The sequence below is a fragment of the Carassius gibelio genome, chromosome B21 (genome assembly GCF_023724105.1).
Source record: "Carassius gibelio isolate Cgi1373 ecotype wild population from Czech Republic chromosome B21, carGib1.2-hapl.c, whole genome shotgun sequence".
NCBI lineage: Eukaryota > Metazoa > Chordata > Actinopteri > Cypriniformes > Cyprinidae > Carassius > Carassius gibelio.
Window position 1 is genome coordinate 27,265,395 of NC_068416.1, and position 26,166 is coordinate 27,291,560.

General features: G+C 34.3%; 3 protein-coding genes across 4 annotated transcripts; 1 reads left to right on the top strand and 2 right to left on the bottom strand.

Moving 5' to 3' along the window:
* Positions 1-1,915: 1,915 nt before the first annotated feature.
* Positions 1,916-8,312, bottom strand: cb21h18orf54 (chromosome B21 C18orf54 homolog). Of its 2 annotated transcripts, none has more exons than XM_052587979.1 (8): positions 7,369-8,312; positions 5,942-6,225; positions 4,166-4,885; positions 3,197-3,329; positions 2,946-3,012; positions 2,693-2,875; positions 2,281-2,345; positions 1,916-2,203 (listed from the first exon to the last, which is right to left on the bottom strand). In XM_052587979.1, the coding sequence occupies exons 2-8, from the start codon at positions 6,198-6,200 to the stop codon at positions 2,059-2,061; spliced, it is 1,572 nt and encodes a 523-aa protein (XP_052443939.1). In that variant the 5' UTR covers positions 6,201-6,225; positions 7,369-8,312; the 3' UTR covers positions 1,916-2,058. The 2 variants fall into 2 exon arrangements, with proteins under 2 accessions (XP_052443939.1, XP_052443940.1); XM_052587980.1 differs by having other exon boundaries at positions 2,290-2,345; positions 7,369-8,311.
* An 85-nt stretch (positions 8,313-8,397) lies between these two features.
* On the top strand, positions 8,398-21,512 carry LOC127985813 (lysosome membrane protein 2). The gene is made up of 12 exons (XM_052587981.1): positions 8,398-8,608; positions 9,512-9,669; positions 11,054-11,198; positions 11,392-11,577; positions 12,073-12,164; positions 12,257-12,376; positions 13,445-13,623; positions 13,700-13,818; positions 16,051-16,124; positions 18,499-18,550; positions 19,269-19,421; positions 20,545-21,512. The coding sequence occupies exons 1-12, from the start codon at positions 8,489-8,491 to the stop codon at positions 20,581-20,583; spliced, it is 1,437 nt and encodes a 478-aa protein (XP_052443941.1). The 5' UTR covers positions 8,398-8,488; the 3' UTR covers positions 20,584-21,512.
* Positions 21,513-21,821: 309 nt separating this feature from the next.
* Positions 21,822-26,166, bottom strand: LOC127985814 (liver-expressed antimicrobial peptide 2). The gene is made up of 3 exons (XM_052587982.1): positions 25,906-26,166; positions 24,252-24,394; positions 21,822-22,559 (listed from the first exon to the last, which is right to left on the bottom strand). Exons 1-3 carry the CDS (start codon positions 25,969-25,971, stop codon positions 22,520-22,522), a joined length of 249 nt encoding a protein of 82 aa, XP_052443942.1. The 5' UTR covers positions 25,972-26,166; the 3' UTR covers positions 21,822-22,519.

The following is a 26,166-nucleotide window of genomic DNA, read 5'->3' on the forward strand; positions in this document are numbered from 1 at the left end:
AAAACCTTCGCTTCACGTCTCAATAAGTCAGGCTCTGATTGGTTCTCTTCTCTCATGCAGTCTGTTCTGTTTTGCCGGTTCTTTTGCTCATTCCTCGCATCTCTCCCGTCTGCTGATTTGATTTTCGTCACAGTCTATTTTCGTCTCGTCCTTTATTCGTTGACGATAATGTCAATCAATTTAGTCATAGTTTTGGTCTCCATCAGTGCCTTCTATTTTAGTTTTCGTTTCGTTTTCGTCCGCAAAAATATATTCGTGACGAAAATAATGACGAAAATATTTAGTCAACGAAATTAACACTGCTCCACATCCAGCATCTTCACCTCCAAGATCATCTGAGACCAGACACACGGACAGATGCTGCAGCAATCGATTTACAGAACCAAAGAATTTCTGCACAAACTGTGAGAAACCATCTCACTGAAGCTCATCTGCATGCTTGTCATCCTCATCTGGGTCTCGACTTGACTGCAGTTCGTCATTGTAATCAATTTTGAGTGGGCAAATGCTCTCATTCATTTACATTTATTCATTTAGCAGACGCTTTTATCCAAAGCGACTTACAGATGAAGACAGTGGAAGCAATCAAAAACAACAAAAAGAGCAATGATATATAAGTGCTATAACAAGTCTCAGTTAGGTTAACACAGTACACGTAGCATGGGATTTTAACTAATATAATAAATAAAAAGAAAACAGATAGAATACAAAAATAAAAGAATAGAGCAAGCTAGTGATAGAGGTCTTTACACATACACACACACATACATATACAATTACATAATAAATGAAAAGAAAATAGAATACAAAAAGATTAGAAAGGTAGTTAGATTTTTTAAAGAATAGAATTAGAATAGTGAGTGTTAAAGTTAGAGGGTCAAATAAAGATGGAAGAGATGGGTTTTAAGCCAATTCTTGAAGATGGCTAAGGACTCAGCTGCTCGGATTGAGTTGGGGAGGTCATTCCACCAGAAGGGAACATTTCATTTAAAAGTCCGTAAAAGTGACTTTGTGCTTCTTTGAGATGAACAATCAAGCCACGTTCACTTGCAGAACACAAGCTTCTAGAGGCACATAAGTCTGAAGTAACGAATTTAGGTAAATGGGTGCAGAGCCAGTGGTAGTTTTGTAGGCAAACATCAATGCCTTGAATTTTATGCGAGCAGCTATTGGAAGCCCGTGCAATATCCAGCAACACAGCCACTGAAGAGGAGAGGAGCAACTCGCGGCATATTTATTAATTTATTGAAAAATTTTCTTGTGTAAAAGGCATAAAAGGTAACAAGCTAATTTGCATAATTTAATTATTTAATATAATTTAAATAATTTTCTTGCTGGCAAATTAAATTAATAAAAAAAAACGAAAAAAAGTACCAATTCATTCTGAATATCTCATATTATTTTAATCTGAATAGTTTGATGATATTGAGGGGGTTATATTAGTTGGATCTGATTTTTGGGGGGGTCATGACCCCCCTAACCCCCCTGCAAATTACGCGCATGTGTGCAATAATCTAATCAACATCTTGATATACCACACCTGTGAGGTGGGTGGATTATCTCTGCAAAAGACAATTGCTTACTAACACAGATTTATAAACAATAGTTGAGGGAAATGGGCCTTTTGTGTACAAAGAAAACGTCTTAGATCTTTGAGTTCAGCTCATGAAAAATGGGGGAAAAAACTAAAGTGTTGTGTTTATAATTTAGTTCAGTGTAGATCCAGCAGAATAAGATCTGATGATTTGGATTCAGCTTTTGCAGTCTTTAGTAACTGAAACCCGACTGGTTAACGTCCAGTTTGTTGTTCTGTGAAAGAAACAGTGATACCTGGTTGAAAACAACTCGTTTCGAGTGTTTTCACTATAAATGGAGGGTTAAAGACTTGTCTATAAGAAAAGTGATATAAAACAGCTTTGAAACGACTTTTCTCAATAGTTTATTTAAATTTTTTATCTTTCATGAGGTTTTAAAGATCCTTTAAAGCAGAATCAGCTTTTTAAGCTAATATGATCAATGAAACCTCTGTATCTGTAGGATAAGAGTCTGATTTCTGATTCACAAGTGTTTATTGATTCTGGCCCGGTCTGTGATATTAGCTACAGGAGTGTCTGTACATTCTGTCCCATCCTGCTCTGCGCTGGCCTTCCTTTCGTTCATGTCGTCCACAAGTGTTTTCAGTCTGTCCAGGTGATGAAGAGCTCTGAGGAAACAGATCAAAGATCAGCAACACTGGACAAGCTTGAGTTCATGATACGAGATCAACGCTGCTTCACTGACCCTCCTGACCTCTGTAATGACTCCACATTTCCCAGGTCAGCTTCTTCTGTTTGCTGCTCAGGAACCTTAAAAAAACAAATATTTTTTAGGTCATCAATTACACTAAAACATCAGCTTTTATCTCACTCTTATCTCAGAAAAAAAGTCTTAATTATGAGATATAAAGTCAGAATTATAAGAAAAATGTCTGAATTAATTATCTTTTTAGACTGTTTCCATATCTATACACAAAGTATAATAATATTGCTCATTTATGAACTGTGCGTTGTTTTCTATGTAGCCTCATGCATAAAAAGTCCTTCTTCTAGCATCCTCACTAACATTTCCACACGATGTGATCACCTAGATCACCACATTACTCAATGAAACAGACAGCTTTGTCAACTATAGCAGGAGTAACGGCTCCATTCACCGGCTCCGGTGCGTCTCTCTCCAGATGTGCGGCTGAAGACGCAGGGGTTTTGGCGTCGCTGGAGGCGTGTGATTGGCTGATCTTGTGCTCGACGGCCTGCAGGCGGAACAGCATGTGTTTGAGCGCCTCCACCGGACCAGGATGCTTTCTGCTGCTGTATCCTGACGAACAGGAAGCTGCAGACTGGACACAGACAGGTTTAGACTGAGTTTAGATGACCAGAAGACATCCTAATGACTGTCACACACTGTACCTTGCTCCTCTGAAGCTCCTCGGGCGCTGGAGGTTCATCAGCGCCACCCACTGGCACTGGAGGTTTACTACAGACGGTAGGACATGATTTATATTTAATAGATGGTTTTATTCAAAGCATTTACACATGCATTCAATCACGCATTCCCTGAGAATCAAAGCTATTAACTTTGCACTGCAAACTTTTAAGAACCAAAAACACATTTTTGACATGAAATAATTGAGTTTCAGTGTGAAAACAGCATCACTCACAAGGTCACGGGTGGATTGTCCCAGGATCGGTCGGCGTCCAGAGCATCCTCCGTGTCTCCTGAACTGTTGAGCTCCTTCAGCGGCTCACAGAGAGAGAAGGAAGGAGAGTTTAACATCTGCTCGGCCTTATCATCTGACCAGAGAGAAGCAGAAGAAGAGACCAGAGAGGAACGATGTGAGGCGGCGTGGTGTCCAAAACTAAAACTACATATATCAAACACATTTTCATTCATAGAATTAAAGTAAACACATAAAACCTTTCCTAAGATTAATTCACTTAAATACAGTTCAATTACACATTTTCATGGAGTTTAATCTGAAGTACTAAAATTACTAAACCCAAAATAACAAATTTATAAAACAAACAGTAAAAAAAAAAAAAAAAAAAAATTGAAACTTACAAAAAAAAAAAAAGTTAAAATAAAATCTCCCTTTTTTAAATTAAATTTACAGAAATTTGGAAAAATCGGATATTATTAATAGAAATATTAAATATACGGAGTATATTATTAAACAAAAACATATTAATACATTACTGAAATAATGTATAAAAAAAGGAATTTAAAAAAGTTTTTCTGTTTGTTGCCGAGCCAATATTTATAATTTTCATTTAATTTATGTTAAAGTACTAAAATTACTAAAACTGAATAAACAAACAAACAAAACAAAAAAACATGGTTGTCAAACATGGAAAAATGGAAAATATAAACATAAAAACTAATAAAATATTAAAGATAATATTAAATAGGAAAAATATTATTAAACGGTCTCTTTCCAAGACATTTCATTTTCATTTAGTTTAACGCTGCATCATTCATTCATTGATTAAGCCGAAGACCTAAATTACTAAACCTGAAATAAATAAACTACACCATGAAAGTCAGTACATACACTTATACATAAAACTTCAAAAATACGTCATTTTATTTCCATTTCCTCTGAAAAGTAGATGGTGGTGTTTGTTGTAACCTTTGAAAAGCGGTCCTTCATGAATCGGTCGTCTCTTTGCTGTCTGGAGTTTCTGCTCAAACTGTAAACGCAGATCTCTCAGACTGCTCTGACCGATGGACTGGGATCCATACGGCTCTCCTGCATGACCTTTGACCCCTCGCTGACCTCCAGCGTCTCCACTGGACTCTTCCAGTTCTCCAACCCATGAAGGGACTCTGTGAGGAAGAGGACGGTCGCTGTGCTGGCCGTCTGAGGATCCTTCACACTGTCTCAGCCACTCCGGATACTTCAGCTCAGGAACGCTGGACATCCCCGAAAAATCCATTTCAGATTTCTGGCTGGTCATCCAGCGCGGGAGATGCCTGGATCTGGGTGGAAGCGTCCGATTGGCTGGCGGGATGTCAGGGGGAGGAGCTTGACATTGTGACCGCAAACTGTCCGTCAGTAAATCATCCACAGGACGGGATCTCCTGCTCGCTGCTGTAACTAGACGCTGTACGGAGTGTTTATGGGCTATAATGGACCGGGAGTGTGACCGGGAGCTGGAGTTGAAGCTCAATCCCATCGGAAAGCTCCCAGAGCGGGAGAGGAGGGCCGAGGTGCGGGTCACGGGGAGAGAGCCGTCATTCGGGAGAGCCAGGAGGTCATCAGTGGTCATACTGAGCCGGTCCGAGTCTCTGTTCCGGATGGGAATGTTCAGGAAGACCAGCTCTTCATCCGTCAAACTCGTCTTCAGCACTGCAAATAAAAACACTGGATGATATGAATGAAATCAAGAGAACTGACACAGCTGATGTATTAAAATACATCTAGGTAAACTCAAATAATATAAATGTTAACTGAAATGGGGGAAAACTAATTAATGTTAGCTACAATAAAATAACTTTGAGTACTACAATTACTAAAACTACAATTTAATTTGAATAAAGTTATATAAATGTTTAAAAAGTAATAATAACAACAACAACAAAAACATATAACAAAATTATGTAATGCATGAAATCAAGAGAACTGACGCTGCCTCTTATGTTGTTATTATTGTTAATAAAACTATTAAACTGCATTTTGGTAAAATTAAATTAAATAAATGTAAAAAAAAAACAATTATAATAATAAAAACTGAAGTAAAATAAATATAAGTGTAACTAAAATTTAAAAAAAAAATACTGATGCAAAATAAATAAGACATGTTTAAAAAAATGAATTAAAGCAACAAAAGCTAACAAATAAAATTAAGTCAGAAAAATACAAAAAACAACAATATTATAAATATCAACAACAATAATAATAATAATAATAATAAATAGCACATTATTAGACTAAAATAACACTGTGCTGATCAGAATTATTATAGTTAACTATAACTAAAAATACAGTTTTGTTACTTGAAATAAAAGCTAACTGCATATACATATATTTTTCTAAAAAAACAAAAAACTTTTATTTCAGCGAGTTGTCAAAGATGTATTTCTTGTTTTCTTTTAGTTTAACTTCAACTAAAACTTTAAAGTTCAAGTCACTAGGCCAACCAAAGTGCATTACAGAAGAGCAAGATAAATGTTTACAAAAATAAAAATGAATAAAACATAAAATCTAATAAACAAAACATGACAAATGACTAAAGTTGAATTAAAATTAGAATGAAAAATTAAAATTAAAAAATACAAGTCTATTCAAAATAACTGAAGCTATAATAATATGTTATAAATATGATATGGTGACTGACACTGTGTTGTTCATAACCCAGATTATTCCTTAAAACATGACTGATGTGCAGTGACTGTGTTGGGTTACCGTCTCTGTTTCTGGGACGAGGTTTTGTCCTCTCTTTGGGCAGCTCTAGTTTCCCGGTCGTGGTCTCAGCGTCTCGTAGACTCCTCTGGAAGTCAGTGATGTAAGCGTCCAGCGCCTCAGACGCAGAGATGTAGTGTCTGTCTCTGTATTTGATGAAGGGGACGGGCTCCGGGTGTAAGGAGCTCTGCAGGGGTCCGGAAGAGGCCAGCAGCGACGTCACACTCGACTCGGGAGACATCAGACCGTCTTCAGACGCCATCCTCACACACTGCACTCATAGCACTCTGCAAAAACACATGCACTTACATTAATGTGCCATTAACACACAGGATGCATGAAGCATGGAGAAATGTTACAAGACATTTATAGCTATGAAAAAAATAGTAGTAATAAAAAATAACTGTCATCCAATAAAAGCATGTATAAGTTGTAAGACATTTTTAACTATAAAAAATAATTAAACAATGTAACCACTGAAAGTATGTATTGAAGTCACATGACATTTATGACTATGCTTAATCAAATTTAGTAATAAAAATAAGCTTAATCGACATAAATGTATTAAAATAAAAGTACAAATGTATTAAAATAAATTAAATATTTAATGAATAATACATTAAACAGGTTCATTACTGTTATAATTATTAGTATAAAAAATGCCATTACCATTAAAGTAGTAATTTTATTCTGCACATATCTATAATACAATAATTATGATTTAATTTTATTCTAAAATGTTCTAAAAAATATTAATAATAAAAAATAATTAAATATAATTAAAATTTTATAAATAATTGAAAAAAATTTAACCACTGAAAGTATGTATGGAAGTCACATTTACAACTGTGCTTAATTAAATTTTGTAATAAAAAATGAGCTTAATCGAAATAAATGTATTAAAATAAATATAAAAAATCTATATTTTAATAAATAAAATATTAAATAAATAATACATTAACCAATACATTACTTTTATAATGATTAGTATAACACATGCGAATATAAAAGAATTTCCATATCTATAATATTCCCCACTATTTTATTCTACACACATCTATAATACAATTATTATTATGTTTTCCAACATTTTAATAGTCTTTAATAATTAGAGTGGGATGATCATATTTTGGGGACCGTGACATGTACAAAGACTGCTTCAAATAAATAATAATAACTTAGATTATTAGTTTGGGAAGATTTTTCAATACTTTAAGTTCGTGTTTGAAAGGAGTTTTGGGTTTTTCTGTTTCTGATGCATAATTATGGCTGAAAGAGATTTATTAATATATACCGTAATGAGTGGAATGTGTTTAATGATAAAGACAGAGTCTGATAAATAAAGACGAATGTGACTGCGGATGTTATGAATCGATTTTGACTTTCGTTTCCTACATCAAGGGTGAATTCAGCAAAAAAACGAAACTCACCAGATGAATCCAGTGCAGATCACGAACAGAAAGCGAAAGTGAGAGTAAATTAAAGTAAAGGTGATCAGAAGAATCTGTACATACACGTCCACTAAACATTCAACACAAAACTCAAATCACTCAGACAACCGCCGCCAGCAGCTCTGCGCATGCGCACTGAGTCACGTGACCTAATCTAGACGCTCTATGCGCGCTAGCTGTTCCACTCAGACGAGCTCTTACGAGTCACAAAACTTCTCAAAGTGTTCTACGCTCTTTAGCTGTGCCAATCAAATTACATCAGTAAAATGGTTTGGAAACATAACGAAATTTGATTAACTCATGCAGGTTTTCAAAATCACTCTAGACATGACAGGAAAGCAATAATAAATGGTTGAAATTGTCGATTTATGCCACAGTAATTCAGGTGAATGTGAAGGTCCGTCGAAACTAATGAGTGAGGGTCTTAATGAACATCCTATCAGAATCAAACAGAGGGAATAATAATGTGGTATAAAAGTTCCTGACTCATGAGTGGGCGGCGGTTCTTTCATTTCTTGCTAGAAATAGAGTAGATAGGATGGTAAACAACGCGAAAGCACTCAATATGGGCGTGTCGCTAAGCGACCGGATTCACTGGACCTGTAATAATTTATAATAATAACTACTTTAATTCTTTACTGTGTATTTTCAATTTAAATATCAATTAAAATATTTTTTTTCGAGTGTAATTTATTTCCGCGCTGTCACGTGCTACCTGATACTTTACTCATCGCTGATCGGCTTCGTCATCAGCGGTTACAGCGTATGTACACGTCTTTTTGGAACAGAATGAAATATCGTATTTTCTTTTTCATGTCGTGTAACAATCATTTGGATTACGATTTCTAAAATGATTATACTTTCCAGAGGACTCATGGGTTGTAATAACACAAACCCCGTCTCGAGTTTTGAACGGGTTTCTATGGAGGATCGTCTCGGTGAGCCGTCTAGCGCCCCCAGCAGGACACACACGTTGCGTCTCGATACAAACTCCATATTTTGTTCCTCTCTGTGTGCTGCTGTTGACTGCTGACACATGTAAACACCCTTGAGTCCGGCTCAGGTGCTCTTTGTCTTTGTCCGTGGCTGTCATCGGATCATGCTCCGGTCGTGCTGTGTTTACGGCACAGGGATCCTCTGCGTGCTGCTGTTAATCGCCGGGATTGCGATGGCTTTGACGCACGTCTTTCAGAAGCTCATAAACAAGACAATAAAAGAGGTCCGTGAGTATCAGTGTGTCTTCATAAGTTCATATGTTGTTTTCATATCATAGTTATGTTGTGTTCCTCATACATATGCTTTGACTTTAATATATATAATATAATATTTAATTACAATACAATAGTATATTGTGTATTATTATTATTATTATTATTATTTATTATTATTATTTTCTCCTCACATAATATTATAGAATATTATACACCGTATTAATTTATCATGGTATTTAAATTCTATTCATGAGCATTAGAATCTGGCATTATTTTGAAATGTATATTTATCGTAGATTATATATAATATTGTATAACGTCCTATAGAAATACAAACATATGCTACATGTAAAATTATAGCATGTATTATAATTTAATATATTTTATAATTTCATCACATTATGTTATATAGTAATATTAAATAACCCAAGCATTATTATTATCATTAATTATTATTTTCAACTCACATAATATTATCGTAATACCCTAATTGTAAAATTATAAAACATGAATATCATTCATATTCATTCACCATTGTATCTGCATTGTGGTTATGAAAATGCCATGCATATGTTAATTTTTTTTTATGAGTTTAAAAGAATGTTGACACAAATTGGTATTGAATTAATATCATATTAATATGCAATATGCTTCTTCAAGGAGATCAATTACATAATAATACCATGTCCAGAATCTTTTTTTTTTAATTTTTTTTTTTTTTTTTTTTGTTAATGCCTTTTATGCAGATTTTTCTAAATGTGCACTTGGGGTTGGATATGAAAATGAATTATATGATATTATGAAGTTATATAAAGCAGCTGTATGTGTTTCTGTTCCTAAATTGTTTTAGAAACAATGAGTTTGTAAAATAACTTTGGTCATCACTGCACACAATTCACTTTCCCTTACAGCAAATAGTCCTTGAAAATGGAACCGAGGCGTTTTCGGTGTTTCAAAACCCACCGCCGCCAGTTTACATGCAGTTTTACTTCTTCAATCTGACCAATCCTGCTGAGGTTCTGAACGGAGACAAACCCTTCGTCCTGCAGGTCGGCCCGTACACATACAGGTCAGTGATGACACTAAAAACATGCTCATCTTGTTTTCCTCTTGATGTGTGACGGATGGGAAGGAGATTCACATGACTCTGGGTTTGCTGTAGCTTCCTCTTGCACAAGCTTGCACAAGTTTCTCTTGATGACACATCAGATATTCTGTGTTCCTGAAAACCTTAACACATCAGGGCTTCTGTATCTGTTTATCTGAAGCCACAAGGAAAACCCTAGCAACCACAGCAGTCTGTCTGAAAGACTTAAAACCTGTACAGCTTTCAAAATGCTTCCGACTTAAAACTGGTTCAAACTTTTCAAGTTTTAAAATAGCTTCTAGAATAAAATTGTTTTAAAATCTCAAAACTGCTTTAAACTTTTAAAACTGTGTTAAAAACGGATTCAAAATAAAAATGCTTTTAGAAACAGTTTTTAACTTAAACCTGATTTAAAAATCTACTTCAAACTTCAAGCTTATAAAGCCTAAAAAGGCTTTTATAAATGCTTAAAACTGCATTAAAAATGGCTTCAAATGTAAAGCCTTTAAAACTGCTTTAGACTTAAAACTACTTTTAAAAACTGCTTCAAATTTCAAGCTTTTAAAACTTTAAACTGCTTTTAAAGCTGCTTCAAACTTCAAGCTTTTAAAACTTTAAACTGCTTTTAAAAATAGCTTAAAATGTGAAGCTTTTAAAACTGCTTTAGACTTAATACTACTTCAAACTTCAAGCTTTTAAAACTCAACAGCTTTTATAACTGTTCAAATTGTTCAAACTTATTTCAGAGTTCAAGCTTTTAATCTGATTCAGACTTAAAAATACTTTTAAAACGGCTTAAAACTGCTTCAAAAGCTGCTTCAAAATGAAAACTGCTTTCTTATTTCAAGCTTTTAAAATTGCATCAATCTTTAAACTGCTTTTAAAATGGCTTTAAACTTCAAGCTTTTAAAAGTCTCAACCCTAGAATTGCTTTTAAAACTGATTCAAACCGTAATATGCTTTTGAAACTGCTTTAAACTTAAAACTGCTTAAAATTTAAAACTGCTTTCATAGTTCGAGCTTTTGAAACCGCTTCAAACTTCAAGCTTTTAAAATGACATCAATCTTAAAACTGCTTTTAAAATGGCTTTAAACTCCAATCTTTTAAAACCGTTTGAAACCTAGAATTGCTTTTAAAACGAATTACAATGCTTTTAAAACTGCTTTAAACTTAAAACTACTTACGACATCAGGTGTTTCTTATAAACACCAGATGTTCTGTGTTCATTAAAACCACATACAACCTCAGGTTTTAGTAATTATTAGTCCTGAATCACATGACCTGTTGTTTTAAAATAGCTCAACTCCGTGACAGTGTTATTTTCATTAGTCAATATGAATGTCACATTTGCTTTTCCTCTTTCAGGGAGTATCGGCCGAAGGAGGAAGTGAAATTTCTGGACAACGGGACCAGAGTTCAGGCTGTCAATCCGAAGACGTACGTGTTTGAGCCCAACATGTCACGCGGATCTGAGGACGACATCATCCGAACGGTCAACATCCCTGCTGTGGTGAGACCGTGACCTCTGACCTACTAAAACCAAAGAGAAATAAGAGCATGTCATGTGTTTAATGGGTGAATCTTGTGACAGCGTGTCACATTTCACCCTAAAATCAGAACAAAAAAGAAGAAATTATGTTTGGATACACAAACATTTAATCTGAGATGAGATCATTGACTGTGTATCGTGTCTTTGATTTCAGACTGTGATGGAGAAAACCAAAGATCGATGGTTCGAAGGCTTAGTCAGTGCCTTGATGAAGTCAATAGGTGTTGGTGTTTTTGGGACGTTCAGGGTCGGTGACCTGCTCTGGGGTTATGAAGATCCGCTGCTTAAACTAATCCAGAAATTTATCACAATGGATGACCACTTTGGGCTTTTTTATAATGTAAGTGGGCGTGGTGTTTGCTGTCAATCATCACCAGAACTAGTGCAAGTTTCATACCACTAACACTAATTAGTAACGTTAAACTGATTAAATATGACTGCATTAGACTTTATTTCAAATAAATACTGTTCTTTGAACTGTATGTTCATCTGTGAGTCCTGGAAAATGAAATGTATTACAGTTTCCTCATAAATATTGAGCTGATTTCAACATTGATAATAATCAGAAATGTTTCTTGAGCAGCAAATCAGCACATTAGAATGATTTATGAAAGAATAAGTATCATTTTAACATGTTTGCATAGAAAACATCTATTATATCTATTACATCTATTATAACTCTAATGATATTTCACAATTTTTACTGTATTTTTGATAAAATAAAAGCAGCCTTGGTGAACAAAAGAGACTTCAGTGTTACTGTGCTTGATATTTGTGTTTCTCTAAATTTTTTGTGTACATGTGTTTCATTCTAATGTCACTGACTGTGTTTCAGAAAAATGGCACATATGACGGTGATTATATTTTCTTCACGGGGAAGCAGAATTATCAGGACTTTGCTCGTATCGACAAGTGGAACGGAAACAGGTAAAATGTATCTCTAGAAGATTGATGAATGGAATGGATTTAGCTTGTGCTCAGAAAAGACTGAATTCTGTATTATTTGTTGTGTTTGTCAGTACGTTGAGCTGGTGGAGCACAGAAGGGTGTAACAGGATCAACGGCACTGACGGAGCATCTTTCCATCCAGTCATCACAAAAACAGAGAAACTCTATATATTCTCCTCTGATCTGTGCAGGTGAGGACCACTGACACACACTGACCTGTCCACAGATCTTAATTTCACTCAGAAGTATGCTAAGGTGTTTTCAATTGATCAAAAGTGTTACAAAAGCTTTCTGTTTCAAATAAATGCTGTTCTTTTGATCTTTCTATTCATAGCAGAATGCAGACAAAAATTAAAATGCATCAGTCTCTACAAAAATAGAGTGTTTTCAACATTGATGATAATCAGAAATGTTTCTTGAGCAGCAAATCAGTTATTATTCTGATTTCTGAAGATCATGTGACACTGAAGACTGGAGGAATGATGCTGAAAATACAGCGGACCATCACAAAAATAAAATACACTTTAACAGAGATTCACACAGAAAACAGCTTTTTACATTATAATAATATTTCAGAATTTTTCTGTATTTTTTATAAAATAAATGAACTTCCGAACTTCTTTCGGAAACATTAACAAACCTGCCGACTATTGAACAGTACAGTATGTGATGATACTTTGACAAATATTAATATATGACAATGTTATATAATCTTAATATATGATTAACCGATGGTAATATGATGATAATCAACTATTTAAATAATATTTTAGCATATTCACATTCAGCTGCCAAATCATTAATATAAGTATAAACATATTTTATTATTGCAATTTTAATTGTACATTCATAATGGTTTCTGAGTCACTGAGTAAAGGTTAAGTTATTGATTCAGTATTGATCATATTGGGTCTGAACATGTGACCTGTTGAACTCAGTGCTTATATGTGAAAATCGTGATTTTTTTTTTTTTTTTAAATCTATTAGGTCACATACTGTATGTGTGTGATTCATCATGGTTTTTCTGCTCTAATTCAAGCCTCCAAACAAGTGATTACCATACATAAAAACATGTTATAAAAGAAATAATTCCTCAGCCAAAACCCTTTTACAGGGAAATTATCGTCTCACAAAGAAAGCTGTTTAATCTGAGAAGTAGGTCAAACTCAAACCCAAATCTGCTTTTCGGCTGTATTGCTTGTTTACTTAAATAAGTCCTGAATGAAACTGTCTCTCAGTGTGTGTTTATATATGCACAGGTCTATATATGCACAGTACGAGTCTGACGTGAGCGTACGAGGGGTTTCTGGTTTCCGCTTTGTCCCTCCCAGCGAGGTTTTCGCCAATGTTACGATTAACCCGGATAACGCAGGCTTCTGTGTGCCGGCCGGGAACTGTCTCGGCTCCGGCCTCCTCAATGTCAGCGTCTGCAAAGACGGTCAGTGAGAGTCTGAGTGTTGTTTATAAGCGTACAGACGCCGGGACGTCCCACTAACACCTGTGTCTCCTCTCAGGTGCGCCCATCATCATGTCCTCCCCTCATTTCTACCAGGCAGATGACAGATTCGTCCAGGACGTGTTCGGGATGAATCCCAACAAGGAGGAGCACGAGACGGTCGTCGACGTCAACCCAGTAAGTCTGAATAAACCTGATGAAAAAGGGACATTTTTTCAGAGCAGAAATCCTCTCTGTAGGACATCGTCTGCACCCAGGATCACGTTTATCCAACGTTTGCAGTGATAAAACAGTAAACGATCCTCTCAGTCGATAATCGTATCGACATCAAATATTTTCTCTGAATTTTTCATTTAACATTCATGTCAAAATATATAGATTTTAGAAATATTTGAAACCCAAGTATAGTGTGCAAATAATGAGAATAGGGTGTATATAATGAGTATAGTGTGCATCTAATGAGCAAAAACAATAAGTATAATATATATGAGTATAGTGTGCATTTGAGTAAAGCATGCCTATGATAAGTATACCGTAGTGTGCAAAAAAGTATAGCATGCAACTGATGCAAATAATGAGTATACATGTAAATAACAAGTATAGTGTATAGTGTGCTTCTGAGTATAGCATGTATAGAATGAGTATAGAGTCTAACTTTTATATATAGTGTGTATATAATGAGTATAGTTTGAATATATATGAGTGTAGCATTTGTATATAGAGTATAGTGTGTGTGTGTAATGAGTGTACCACGTATATATAGTATGTATATAATGAGTATAGTGTAAAGGAGGTATAGTGTGCATGTAAAGAGTTTACATAATGTGTATATGATGTTTATAGTGTACTAGTATGTATATAATAAATCTAGTGTGTGTATATAATGAGTATGTAGTGTAAATAATGTATATATTGTAGTATGTGTTTATCTGCACGGCCATAAGAGGGCGCCATCGCACCACACTCAGGCTTCAGGCCTACAACTCTGATGAGAAACAGATTCAGTTTCGTTATAAAACTGACCTTTCTGACTGATAGCATTGCTACAGATCCAGATCCAGATCCAGAGCGAGTGAACGAATGAATAACAGCATCTGTATTTCATTATTACTGACAGAACAAACAGGTTTTACGCTTGTGTCTGTCTCTGATGAAGCAGATGCTGTTAGGATGATGTTATCTGATTTCCGTGCTAGTCCAGACGCGTCCCACTTCCCAGCAGCAGTTAGGAATTAAACCGGCGGCTCTTTTGGGTATTTTGTGTGTCGTGGGAGTTTGTTTAGTTTACAGTCAGAGTTTCTACAAACCTTTTGCACAAAAGACTTTAGACATTCAATAAAAAGAAATGACTGGAGCAGTAGATTCTTCCAGGAGCATGTTAAATAACTGCACAAGTGTGTTTGAGAAGTGCTTTAGCTGCAGGTTTGGGCTCTCCACGGATCAGCAGGATAAAGTGTAGTGTGGGTGTGTTTTATGGTGTTTGTGTAGGGTCACTTGGAGCAGATTCAGGTGCTCCTTCTACCCAGTAACACATCAGATGCTAATACAACCACGTATCATGGTACTGAATTATATATATATACTGTTATTTGATTTCTACTGAAGGATAGAGTCAGGCTTTTGTTATGTGAACGGGAATTGCTGGGTTATGTGTGTGTCACTTTATGAAATGTTTTCTCATATCAGTTCCCATCATGCTTTTGGCACACAACACATTCCACCTATTGTGGATGAAATTTCTTTGCGTCTGAGTGTTAAATGGGTCGCAGATGTGCTGTAAGATGCACACACACACACACACACACACCTCTGGATTCATTCTTAGATAAAAAGATGTGATCAGAATCCAACCAGGAAATATCTATACTGTAAAATCCAGTCTAGCAGAGTTTCTTGGTTTCATTTACCTTATGTTCACATTAAATTAAAATAAATTCTGTTTACTTTCTTCATGCGTGCTCTTTGTCTTGTGAGCGATTCATCAGTTCATGAAACTGTAAAGAAAACACATCATCACCCTTTTTAAACTTTTTAAAGTCCCTCTGAGATATTAAGTTAATATTTTGATCATTTAACAGTACAGATGCATTTCACACTTCTTTAATTTAAGTTAGTGGCCACAGGACATAATAATAATAAACCAAACAACAACAACAACAAAACAATTTTCAATATAGTCCAAAGTTTTTGAAAACCGCAGATTTGATTTAATTGTACAGTTACGATGTGTATGTGAGTATAGTGTGCATATGTATAATGTGCATTTAAAGAGTATAGAGTGTGTATAGTGAGCATATAATGAGTATAGTGTGTGTGTATAAGAAGTATAATTTATATTAGGAGTATTATAAATGATTAGGGAATCTGATGTTGATTAGTGTGTGTGTGTGTGTGTGTGTGTGTTCTCAGCTCACTGGGATGTTGCTTCGGGTTGAGAAGCGTGTTCAGCTGAACGTCTACCTGCATCAGATCCAGGGATTCAGGTGAGTTAGCTTAGCATGGACTGCTAACATTTCCTTCAAAAACAGAGAGAAATCTAGAAATAGTGTCTACACACACCTCTGCTAAAATCACAAAATCACAAGATAAATCTTGTCAGATCTTTTCCACATATAATATGATATTAAAACAAATAAAATCCAATGTTATATATATTATATGTTTCTGTTAGTGCTGTCAAATGATTTTTTGCATTCAAAATAAAAGTTTTTATTTACATAACATATGCGTGTATACTGCGTATATAGTATTTATTATGTATAAATAAATACAAACACATGCATGCGTATATTTAATAGAAAAAAATATATTAAATATATTTATATTTAAAATATAAGAATATAAATATAAAAATGTATACATGAAAATATTTTCAAAATATTTGTGTATTTATATATGCATAATAAATATGTACAAATACATATATTATTTAAACAAAAACTTTTATTTTGGGTGCGATTAATCATGATTTATCATTTGACAGCACTAGTTTCTATATTGTATTTTTCCATAAAAGTTGTATTTTTTAATTTTTTTATTGTTTGTTACATGAATTGCTTTGGTTGCAATATTGCAATACAGGTGGAAAAATAAATATTTCTCCAAAACCTGTTATTTTTATAGCCACTATATGCACATAGTTTTTGATGACATTTGCTGGTTTATAGTTTAATAAAGTACAGTTTGTTTTGTTCTCCAGTTGATTAGTTTTGATGCATCTAATTGGATTGACACTTTTTCACTGTCAATGCCGAATGTTTGATGTTATAATGTAAAATGGATTATTTTAACCTGTATCTCAGAACGAGTTTGAGTAAGTAAGGTAAGGTGTGTTTGGAGACCCACTGTGGGGTTACATGAGCTCATTACATAAGTCTCTCCTGAACCATGACCTGAAGTAGGTCAGTCCAGCTGTAATGATTGACAGCTGTGTGTTGGAGTTATTTGAGGACGTGAAGCGAGTGGATCAGTTTCTGAGTCTGTTTTGGGGTCAGGTGGTCCAATGATGCGACCGAAGACCCGACGCTTCCAAACGTCCCATTTGAGCCGACAGCTCGTTGGTTTGGTTTTGAAATGCGATCTGAGAGCGCAGATAACTCCTGCTCATGAGCATGTGAACGGAATACATCTCTCCTCGCCTGTAATTATCAGTGTGACACATGGGTGTGAGCTCCCATTCATCTGATAGTGTGTGTCTGAGAGGCTATTCCTTGAAGAGTGTGTGTGTGTGTGTGTGTGTCCATTTGCATTCATCTCTAACTATGCTGATTGAATAAACAAGATTAACTGTTAAAGCTTTAGTCTTTTGCAGTTTTTCATTTAAATTTTTGTTAGTTTTTATATTTTTGTTGTGTGTTTTTGTCATTTTTATAAGATTTTGTTTTTAAAATTATATCTATTTTAGGAATGTGCATCTCCATAACTGAAGCCGATGCGATATTTCAATGCACACCAGCAAAACGATACATGAAGGATACTTACGAAGTAGCTTCCAAAGCGATGTGAATTGATTCACGATGCAGTGCAATTCGATTCAACACCATGCAATTCAATGCATTAGAAAAAAAATATGCTATGAAATTCAATATGGTACAGATAGTTGGCTTTTATTTCTTTGGTTCAGACAGATGTTAATCTATATTCTATGTGACTCTCAGGACATGCCTTGGTCTCTTATAGTGTTGAGAGAACGTGCTTGAGAAACAGCTTAGATAGAGAAATCAATCTACATATAAAATATTGATAACTAATTATTGACCACTTTCTAAATAATAAAAGTATAGCACATCTGCTAATAATTTTACATAAATATATGTTTTTACCGATGCAGATGTGTTAGAAACAATGCATTGCGATCCAAATGCCAACTTGCAAAAAAATGCAAACTTATTAAAATCAATTTATCCCATCATTAACTTTTATCCAGATGCACCGATGCATAATTGGTGAATGTTACCATCCCTAATCGTTATAGTTTATTTTTATTTATTATTTATATTCATTTTCATTTTTGTTTATTTAGTTTTGCACTAGTTATTTTTTTAATTCAAGTTAAACTTAACTAAAATAATAATACATATACATGTATTTAAATATATATATGTGTGTGTGTGTGTGTCTGTTATAATTGCAGTTAATATTTTGTTTTCTGGTTTCACTTTAATTTTAGTTACAGTTTTAGTCATTTTCTTATATATAGTTATTTATTTTTAGTAGTTTTAGTAATTTCAGTACTTAAGCTGGAGGTGTTCCAGATATTATTTTGTTTCAAGCAACTAAAATATATTTTTTACAGTTTTAGTCTCTCAAAACATCTTCAAATACCATCAAAATCATAATTTCTTTTTTGTTCTGCAGTCAAACTGGCAAGATCCGGACGCTGGTGTTTCCAGTGATGTACCTTAATGAGGTAAATAAAAAAAATCCTCATCTGTATTTTTCTACAAGGCTTTTATTTTATAGCATGTCAAGTTTGTGTACGTGTCAGAACATGTGTACCTTTCAAGTTCAAATAGTTCAACTCAAATAGTAATAGTATAATAGTAAATAAAATGTCAAGGCCATGGGCTTGCTTCCCAGAAAAATGAACCAAAAAACGTTACTTTCACTTTTTTTACTCTCATATAAAGCCACAAATACCATATAGCAAACCTCAACTGCGGATTGTTTATATACCGTAGCAAACCTCAACTCTGTTATCATCCCGATCTATCTTTTCATCGTGTTTGTATTTGCTGCTTTGTTGAGATGCAAAATACAGGTGAAAGGTGGAACAGCTAAACTATCCAAACATGATGCAAAAATGATATAGACCTTTGAACAACACAAGGCATGAAGAGTAAATGAAGCAGAGAGAGATGTAGTTGCATCAGCTTGACTCATGTTTAAAAATAAAGAGATAAACCAGTCTCAGAATTAGAGGATTAGATGATTTATTTTTTTCTGGATAAAAGTGCACTAAATGAAAAAGATCATAGTTCTGTTGAATAAGATCTTAACTTTAAAGCAGTTATTTTGAGTTCACATTATCAGACCGAACAACAAAGGGCCTGAGCAGAAAATATGAAAGTGTTTTTCTTCATTTCTGTCTCTTCTTATCTTCTAAACACTTCCATCCTGTTTTTCAGAGCGTCCTTATTGATGAGGAATCTGCCAAGAAGCTGTACGCAGTTGTTACCGAGGCTAATGTGATCATCAACATCCCCTTCATAGTGATCAGTGTAGGCATCTTACTGGGCATCATCTTCATCGTGCTCATGTGCAGACAACAGACGTCACCGGTGAGGATCCGATTTTTTTGACTCTTTGATAAATTGCTTTTGTTCCTCTTTTGCAAGTCGCTGTAGGTAAATGTGTCTGCTTAATGCATACATGTAAATGTAAATAGAATATAAGTATTAAATGAAGAACTTAAACTAAATGAAAATTTTAAATGTTGCCTTGACAACTAACTGAAATAAGTTTAAGTACTAAAAAGACTAAGTACTTTTAAAATAAAATGAAACTAAAACTGAAAAATAAAATGTTTATAAAGTAGCAAAAGCAAGTAAAAAATAACAAAAATGAAAATAAAAACTACATTTTTTTGCATTTATCTTACACTTTAGCTTGCTTCCTAATCTTGTTGTATAATTTTTTTTTATATATATATATTATCAAAATGTAAGGTGCCACGCTGTCTGTGCAGGTGGTTTTCACTTTTGCTGTATATTATTTGATGCAAACCACCATTTTGATATAAGGTAGAGGTAGAGTTGAGTCTCATCAGTGTAGCAGTGATTGGAAAAGCCATGTTTCTGAATGATAGAACATGGTGATGCCATGTAGACCAAGAAGAGAAGTGGTCCAAGAACTGAGCCCTGAGGCACCCCAATAGTTAGATGTTGCGACTTGGACACCTAACCTATCCAAGATATCTTTAAGGCCCTATCTGAGAGATAATACTCAAACCACTGGAGTGTGGTTCCTGATATACATACATAAAAGCTACTTCACATAAAAGCTACTTCACAATATTCAACAAAAAACTATAATACTCTATAAATAATAGTGCTGGTCACTAGGGCAACTGAAAAAGTTTTTAGATTTCGAATCCTACATAATCATTATAAAAGTTTTCATGTGAAACGCACAGGAAACTCAGGGTCATGTTTGATTCTAATAGAATTTATGTTGCCATTGAAATAAGTTAAATGAGTGATACCATAATAAGCATTAAAACACACACAAAAAAAAACATAAAAACACAAGAGCACACATAAATATTGCATAAAATTGTCCAGTTATAATAGTTTTTTCCCCAATACAATGCATTCTGTGGTTGCAATTCTCCAGAAAGGCCACATGCAGTGCTGCCTGTAACTTAATTTGCAGTATTTTAATCTCTTTTTTTTTTTCTCTCAGAGCACTGAGGCCGAGCGGCAACCACTGCTTTCATCGTAAACTCCCAGACGTCATGAGGAACCAACATGCGCTTAGACATTGAGCTTGATTTCATTTTCACACGGCTAGAGTCGGTTCAAGGAGCATCGGTGCATGCAGCAGACAACTCAAAGTGCAAAGTTTCTCTCTGGTCACCTGGCCACAGATCCAGGTCTTTTAAACATGTTTTTAATGCTTCAGATGATTGATTGAGTATCACAGAACCATATATCGCATGCATGTCTAATTCAGCCAATGAGTTTAACGTGCTAAACTGAATTATATATCAGAAAACACTAATAGAGACAGCAGATGTGATGCAACACGTTACACATCAGTGCTTGAGATATTGATGTCACCTGTACACATCACAACAATATTAATACACTTATGCAATTGCCATGAGCTTATCTGACAAAATAAACTGACAGTGGGGCCAGCTCATTCTGATTTCAGGACTAATGTAAGTTTTAGTCTGCTTCACGGCAATCTGACAGTCAATAATGTGCCACATGCATTGTAAAATCACTAAATGCTTTTTTTTTTTAAATGACCAAACAACTTGGTTTGGTGCCATGATGTATTTGCGCATGTTTTGTCCTCTGCCATATATGTGATTTTCTTAGATGCAAACCAAGATTTTAATGGTACATTGGCTCAATAATGTTTTTAGAGTCAGCTAATAACACTTCTGACAATATATCTGAAAGAAATTGACCATAATCACTAATTTAAACTCTGTTTGCAACGCTACAATTTCTTGAATAACCAGACACAACCTTGTTTTCAGTGTTCAGTAAATGCAGTATCAAGTGTTTCATCAGTATTACCACAGCATTGAGACGATTTGTTTTCTTAAATGTATCAGTTTCCTGAATATATTTAATGTTCATGTACTGATTGGTTTCATTTTTATTTTTGTTTGTGTTTAATAAACAAAATTCAATTCATGTTTTATTCTTGTAGGTGGTTGGTGGCAGTTCATGGGTGGTTTTGGTGTTTTTTAGGGCTGAAAAGGGAAGATTTGAGGGTTGCTAATTTTATTTCAGTGAAGTTCACAATATTACTACAATACATGATGCCTGTGGTTTGATCTGAAACTGGTGTGATTTCAGTTTCACTTCAACTTAAATGTAAATGTAATTTTCCCAGGATGGAAATCTTAATTAAATCTCATGGTTATGATTATTACGAAATGATAATGTGAGCTGTGTTTATGAAGTAAGACCCAGTGATGATGTTAGCTGAAAACAGACTGTTTTGGTTTAAAAAAAATCATTTTTTATGCATTTATTTCATCATGTGAGCATTTTTGTTTTTGTTTTCCTTAAAAAAAATATTGCACTATCAATGTAACAAAAATAACGAGACAAACAATAAAACATTTTAACATAAAAAAGCATGTTGCACCATCTCACATTATGTGTCTAATATTTACAAAATAAATATGCCCCGGTTCTTCTGGAAGCTGCAGCTGATAATGAATTAGATTTGCTACAGATTCTTTTGCCATGTGTGCTTGTATTTTATCAGATCAAACATCTTGGCCTCATTGAATCTGAATCAGAAACTATAGATGCAAAGTTAATATTTAACACAATATCAAGATCTGTACAACTATAAAACATCGATGATGAAACTGGAGTTCTTGTAGACGTGTTCCTGAGAAGTTTCTGAGGAGGTGAATGTGTCAAGAACATGCCGGGTCATATTTCGGGCCAAAATCAAATAAATTAAAACAGTTCTGATTTTGGAGGTTAATATGACCTGGACATTTCTTGGTGAGATTCACCTGAATACAATCTTGAGATAGATGTAGATCTGAAAGTCTTCTGCTGTCTTTAGATGTTCTGTCAGATTGATGTAGGTCATGATGTTTGAGAAATCAAAGAGATGCACAATTTTAGACATTTTGTTTTCCATCACTTGATTTGGTGCCATCATCATTTATGCTCAATCACGCCTGTTGAGCTTTATTGAAGGAGCACGTGTGCTTCCTGAAAGAGAGGAGAACTAGGTTATTTTTGAAGCACTTGCATAGAAATAGGCTATATAAAAAAGTAGGAAATATAAAATGTGTGAAAACATTTCCCGCTTGTGCCAGAGTGTAGCATAAATCTGAATTGCTGTAGAGTTGCTGATTCACGTAGCGGTCAATGTTTTCTGTGATAAACTCTTATCTGTTTACAGCTTAAAGTTCAGGTTTCTGTGTGAAAGTCTTTTTGTGATTAGATTTGTCAATATACAATCATATAGAGATATTTTGCGATTAATTCGCCTTTCTTATCACGTCGCAATGTAGATCTTTTATGTGTTATTAATTCAAAACGTTATTTCGCGACAAATGCGTTTTTCAGAGCGGCAAAATCCATTGTGAGGCGCCAAAATAAAGCGAACCGCGTCTTTAAATCATCAAATGTTCTGCCGAATCACAATGTGTAGACCGTTTTTGTCGATACAAACATACAGCGATATTTCGCGATAAATTCACATTTCTATCTTGTGAGGCGAAGTAGCTTACACTCCTAACAAAATGATCCGATAGCGCGTTCGAATCAGATTCAAATTTGACTCGGTTCTGATCGAACTCTTCACGTAGTGAGTCACAAGGGCATTATTTTTTTTAAACAATTACAATGTAGATGTTTTTTTATGTCCATATAATTGATACAGTCATATACAGATAGTTCAAGGTTAATTTGTTTTTCTCAAAAAAAAAAAAAAAAAATTAACAATCACTTTCAAATATGCCTACGATTTGGTTTTGAATCACGATGTTCGTTGTCTTTCTGCTAAATATTACCCTTATTTTAAAGGATAAGCATGTTTAATCACAATTACTTATTTGTCAGCTTTGTCTCCGACATCTAGCAGGAAGTGACATCATACATTTTTTGGAGGGAAAACATCTACATGCTATATTTGTAAGTATCAGTTGATTTGATGAATGCTGTTATGTTTTGTCGTGTTAGATGGTTTGTGGCCTTAATCCTGTTTGATCAAAATATGAGCATTTAAATTGATTACTAAAAATATATGAAAACAAATTTTAAGTTGTGGTCTTAATGTCACAAATTTAGTTAATAAAATACAGTTGTTCATGTTAGTTCTCAACTAATGCTAACAAACTGAAATGGATTAGTAAATATTAAAATTAGCCTAAATTTAAGATTATTCATCTAAATACTGTAGAAGTATATTCATTTTCAGTTCTTATCGACTATAAATTAAGCAAGTATTACTGCCCAGTCTGTTGCATTCAATTGTTTTTCTATTTATTATTATTATTATTATTTAATATTGCCATAAAATGAGAAAATGTCATCTTTTTCATTTTTTTTTAAATAAATGAAGAATTTTTTTTAATGTAAATCATTTAAGCTGTTTGATTGATGCTAGAAAATATGTAAGCTGTTTATGCATTTTTTGGTTAAAGAATTCAGTGTACAAGGACCCTGCATATTATTATTAGTAGTAGTAGTAGTAGTAGTAGTAGTATTAAACTTTTGATTTAGATATACTTTTGTTTTTTTTGCCTTTAATTTGCTAGGACAGTGTTGAGAGGACATGAAGGGAAGTGGGGGAGGGAGATAGAGGAACAGAATTGGGAAAGGTCTGAAAGCTGGGTTTTGAACTCGGGATGTTCAAAGCGCAGCGGCAGGAGTGAGGTGTTTGGGGATGTTCTTCACCTGCAGTAGTTGGTCCCACACTCATAATGATCTCTGCATCCAGAACCCACAGGTTTCAGAGTGTTCCATCTCCAGAGTAACGAGCGCTTGGCCCGATGGATCAGTCCGGTCGCCCAGTCAGTGTCTATGGGTGCCGCCTGGACCTACAGACACACAGAGAGACAGCTTGTGTTAGACTCAGATGGTCAGCTTGTAATGTTTTATATCTCTACATTTATTTACCCCCCCCCCCCCCCCCCCAAACAAAAAAAAAACATTTCTTTGTTAAAATGTTTCCACCATTGAATACAAATTTAGGTAATTGCATTACTTTTTATCTAACCATTCTGAATTTTTTTTTATCGCAAATGCAAGTTTACATTTCACAATTCAGACATTTCTTCTCATAGTGTTTTGCAATTCTGACTTTTTTCTCAAAACTGAGAAGAAAATTTTTTTGGAGATTAAAATTATTATTATTATTATTATTATGAATCCATGGCAGAAATGGCCTTCCATACTGAGATGATATGCAAATGTTTAATAAGTAATCTTCACTGTAATTTGGAAAGGGAAATATATCCCAAATGTACAAATTTAGATTCTCAAGCTGCTAAATTTAGAAAGCTGTCGAGGTCAGTCAAACCTCTGAGAGTGACATTGTGAAACTCCAGACAATGATTTACAGAAGTGTTACAGTATGAGCTGAATAAAACAAGTGCTTCATTGGTTACGCTGCATCGCCTTACAGTTGCAGTAAAAGATGAGATGAGAGCCGTGTTATTCCAGCTGGAGGAAGATGATCCCGTCTTACAAACAAGTGACACATGCAGCTGACTCCAGATCAGCTGATAGTCTGTTTTAGGACTGACACTGATATCGCTGATATGCAGAACTGATCTTTGTCTTTTTTTATTGACTTATTTGTGGTATATCGGAGTAAATACAAATGGCAGAATTTTTTTTTAATTATTAAATATATTTGCTAAATAATGTTTCCAAATGTATTTACATAATGTTTTTATTAGTATTATTATTATTATTATTATTATTATTATTATTATTATTATTATTATTTTTACCAAAATAAAATTTTTGGCCATTTTATTTAATATTTTTGAAAATATATTTTTGAAATATAATAATATATATAAAAAAAATTTATATATATATATATATATATATATATATATATATATATATATGTGTGTGTGTGTGTGTGTGTGTGTGTGTGTGTGTGTGTGTGTGTGTGTGTGTGTGTGTGTGTGCGCGTGTACGTGTATGTATGTATTTTTTTTAATTAATTAATATTAATAAAAAATATTCTTTGTAAAATTATTTACTATAATTTTTCTAGCATCAATCAAGTTTTATTTAACTTTTTAATTAGAACATTTTCAAACAAATAAGTGCAATTCAAAGTGCTTTCCAGGCTAGAACATTTGATTGACACAAACAAATAAAAGTCTAAAAAAGAAAACCAATAATAAATAAATAAAAAAAACTTTAATATGAATAATGATTAAAGTTAATAAAAAAAAACATGAAACTTATAAGTCTTTGTAATTAGATTTCAATCTTTCTGTATTTTCTGCACGTCCACCGGAGGACTAAGTGAAGTGGTTTCTGCAGCAGTTTTTGTTGTGTGTCAGATGATGATTGTGAGATGATGTACCTGTAAGGTCAGCAGCAGAGACAGCAGAACGGTCAGAACGAGCAGACGCTGGGTCACTGGCATCATCTTGAGCCTTCAGCTGAACGTGTATCAGTGAGACCGAGCCAGAGCTGGACACGCTTATATGAGGCTGATAAGACTATCAGAGATCAATGATCAGCAGAAATTAGGACGAGTCCACGTCTGCGAGGGTAACGAGACCGCTAATGAGCGGGATGAGTGACATACACACCACAGCTTGACATTAGTCACTCGGAGTCT